At 31.0% G+C, this 3,019-nt stretch overlaps 1 protein-coding gene across 1 annotated transcript in view; it reads left to right on the forward strand.

The window, feature by feature from the left end:
- Window positions 1-821: 821 nt before the first annotated feature.
- The window catches only part of LOC101631625 (hepatocyte nuclear factor 4-gamma-like), a 20,557-nt gene continuing 18,359 nt past the window's right edge, over window positions 822-3,019 (forward strand). The window contains exon 1 of the mRNA XM_004694425.2: window positions 822-1,061. Within this exon, the coding sequence (XP_004694482.2) occupies window positions 926-1,061 (136 nt within the window). The 5' untranslated portion in view covers window positions 822-925. The remainder of the gene's footprint in view (window positions 1,062-3,019) is intronic.

Below are 3,019 nucleotides of genomic sequence, written 5' to 3' on the forward strand. Positions count from 1 at the left end.
TAGACATATATTTAGAACTAAGATAAACTCATTGAATATTAGTTCTAAATATTCTCCAAATCCTAAATGCTCTTGGTGATATATATACAGAATGATACAGTGTGCTATATAATGTAAGCTAGTTTGTTGATGATAGGAATGTGTAGATCCACACATTGGAAATATTTTTATTCCAATTGAGTGCCTAAGATGTAACAGGTATCAGGAATCAGTGAAATGAAACTTTATTCTTAAATACTTTTTGTTAAATGTTTATCTACTATATACTATCAACTATACTTACACTGTCTTAATATAGTTTACAAATGTGCTAGGATCACAGACCCATGCATTGATACTTAAAGGAAATATGTTAAAAGCCATGGTAAGGCCAGGCCCAGGGTTCTACTGGATATCACACATTTCTGTAATCCAAATTACAAACTTGCTGATCCTGACACAAAGTTTAATTTGTTCAGGTTAAAAAAAACTTAAAATTTATCAGTTTTATGTTAAGTTCTAATAAATTTATACCAGCTATATGTTTCATCTATGAGGCTATGTGGTATACAATTTTATCCCTCTCAAATGTGATCAATCTTGTCATAATTCCAGTTTAAACCATACAGATTCTCTTTTCTATTTTTAAACCTCTTCATGACATCATTTATTGTCTACTGAAAATCAATTTAGGAAATCAGGTTAGTCCACTAAGCACTTCAGATAAGGTGACTCCATGAAGCATTCCAAGATTATCACAAGGAATTGCTTTCGTGTGCCATAAAGAAAAAAAAAACTGAAATAAGCAGAATGGACTGCTGAAAGAGTTTACAGTTTTACAGCTCCTCCTGCTCCAGTGCTTAATTCACTCAGTTAAGTTTGGATTATCTCTCACAGACTGCAAGCCAACAGCCACCACACATACTGGGCCTGTGGTGCCACTTTTATGTGTGCTTCTAAATCAATGATGAGGGTATCAGAACCGATATTGGACATGGAGATGGCAAATTACAGTGAAGTTTTGGATCCCACTTATACAACTTTGGAATTTGAAACCATGCAGATTCTATACAATTTAAATGGTGAGTTCTCATATGTTTATAGGTAACTAATGTAAGTATAATGGGAAAAGTAAAACTGAGTTTACCAGGTGGCAGCTCACTGTTTTATTGTGGGAGAATCAAATGCTGCTTTTTAGGCCACAGTTGTGAGTTTTTGCACTCTATCACAGAACTTAAATGATATGGCTATTTTACGTTTAGAATAAGAAAAGTCTAGCTTAATAATAGGGCAATAAAGTCACCTCAGAATTCTGCCATGGGCCAGCTAGGTAAAGGACTAGTTTCAGCAGTTATTTTATTTTCTGTAAACCATAGTAATAAGTAATATCAGCAAATTGACTGTAAAGTGTATTTACTATGCAATATTTAAAATAACATGTGGAACACAGTTTTCATAGAATGCTGGAGAGTTTTAGGTGTTGCCTCCTTTCATAATTCTAGTTCTCAATTACTGCTGTATGGAACTGCATTCAAAGTTCCAGTTGGGGTTTTTGCATTGAATACAAAATGAAAGGAAATAGAAGTTTGTGTTATAATCTCACTTGTACAGTTAATGTTTAGCTTCACACAACACTTGTTATTTATCTACTGTAACATTTTAACTTGAAATAAGGCACAGATTGCTTAAGGTTCATGTCTTTATGTAATACAGTTTTCTATTGACTTTGAATTTAGATTCCAAGTAAAACTTTTATACAAAAGAAATCATTGTTGCTTGAATTTCTAACATCCATAGTTATTTATGCTTTGAAATTTGTGTGTTTTGTGGTGGTGATGGTGCATGTGTGTGTGTGTATGTGCTTAGCTCAAGATTGAGACCATATTTCTACTCAGGTAATTTTAATGTTTTACTATGTTTTTCAATACATATGATTGTTGTTCTTAATAAATGTAATGTGCACAATAATTTATTAGTGGTGAGATAATTTTTAATTGTCAGAGGTTCAATTCTGGAATTTGAACACAATTAAAATGAACCAGTACAATTTGTAAGAAGTCATTAGTGTGACTCCTTGTTTAGACTTGTTAAAAGATATTTAGTGTGATAGGATTTGTCTCGATAGGATTATTATTGCTTTAAAAGGCTACAGTTTAGTAAATATCAAGAAGAGAACTTCCATAAATAGTTAATGAAGGAAATGACTTCCTAGATTGCTAACTAACTTGGTTTCTTATAATAAAATTAATAATATACACTTAAGGTATTAAAACTGGGGCTAGAGTTAACTTTTTTGTATTTACACATTCTCTCAGAATACAAGATCCCTTAATATTTCTGGCCTCTATTTTGATTAAATTATGAAATAAAATTATTATTTATATTCAGTGTCACTTATTTAGCCAAATTCTCTTAGCTTTTTCAACTTTATGAAATAATATATGACAATACCCATCTACTCAGAAGTATTAGTAGTATCACAAAATGTAACTGTGATACAACCATTTTCCTTTGTAATATTGGAGACAAAATAATGAATTGGCATTTATTATTATTACATCCATTTATACTAAGTTATATGTATTAATATATTGCCTTATATGTTCAATATTTTAATGTATTCAGATGAAATATGTGCATAAAATATTGACCAACTTAATAATATTTAAACACATTATCTGGGTGAATATTCTAAAGCCTGTTATTTCAATTCTGTGTTTTAGATGCCCACATAATGCCAGGCACAGTTCTAATAACTGGAAGACAAAGGGGTGAATAAGATAGATAAATCCTCAGATATCATAGTTTTATTTGAAGGACAAATATTGGAGGTAAATGAACAAACCAATACATAACATAATTTCAGCTACCAATGTCATAATTAGGAAAAAAAAAACTAGATATAATTTTAAGCTCTACTTACATACCAGATAAAAATAACTTCAGAGAAAGTTTCACAGTAAATATGAGATTTCACCAGAAACCTGACAGAAGAAATTCCTGAATAAGAGAAGTTCTTTCCAGGCAGAAGGAACAGCAA

Source organism: Condylura cristata, unplaced genomic scaffold, assembly GCF_000260355.1.
Source record: "Condylura cristata isolate star-nosed mole 26May11 unplaced genomic scaffold, ConCri1.0 scaffold00043, whole genome shotgun sequence".
NCBI lineage: Eukaryota > Metazoa > Chordata > Mammalia > Eulipotyphla > Talpidae > Condylura > Condylura cristata.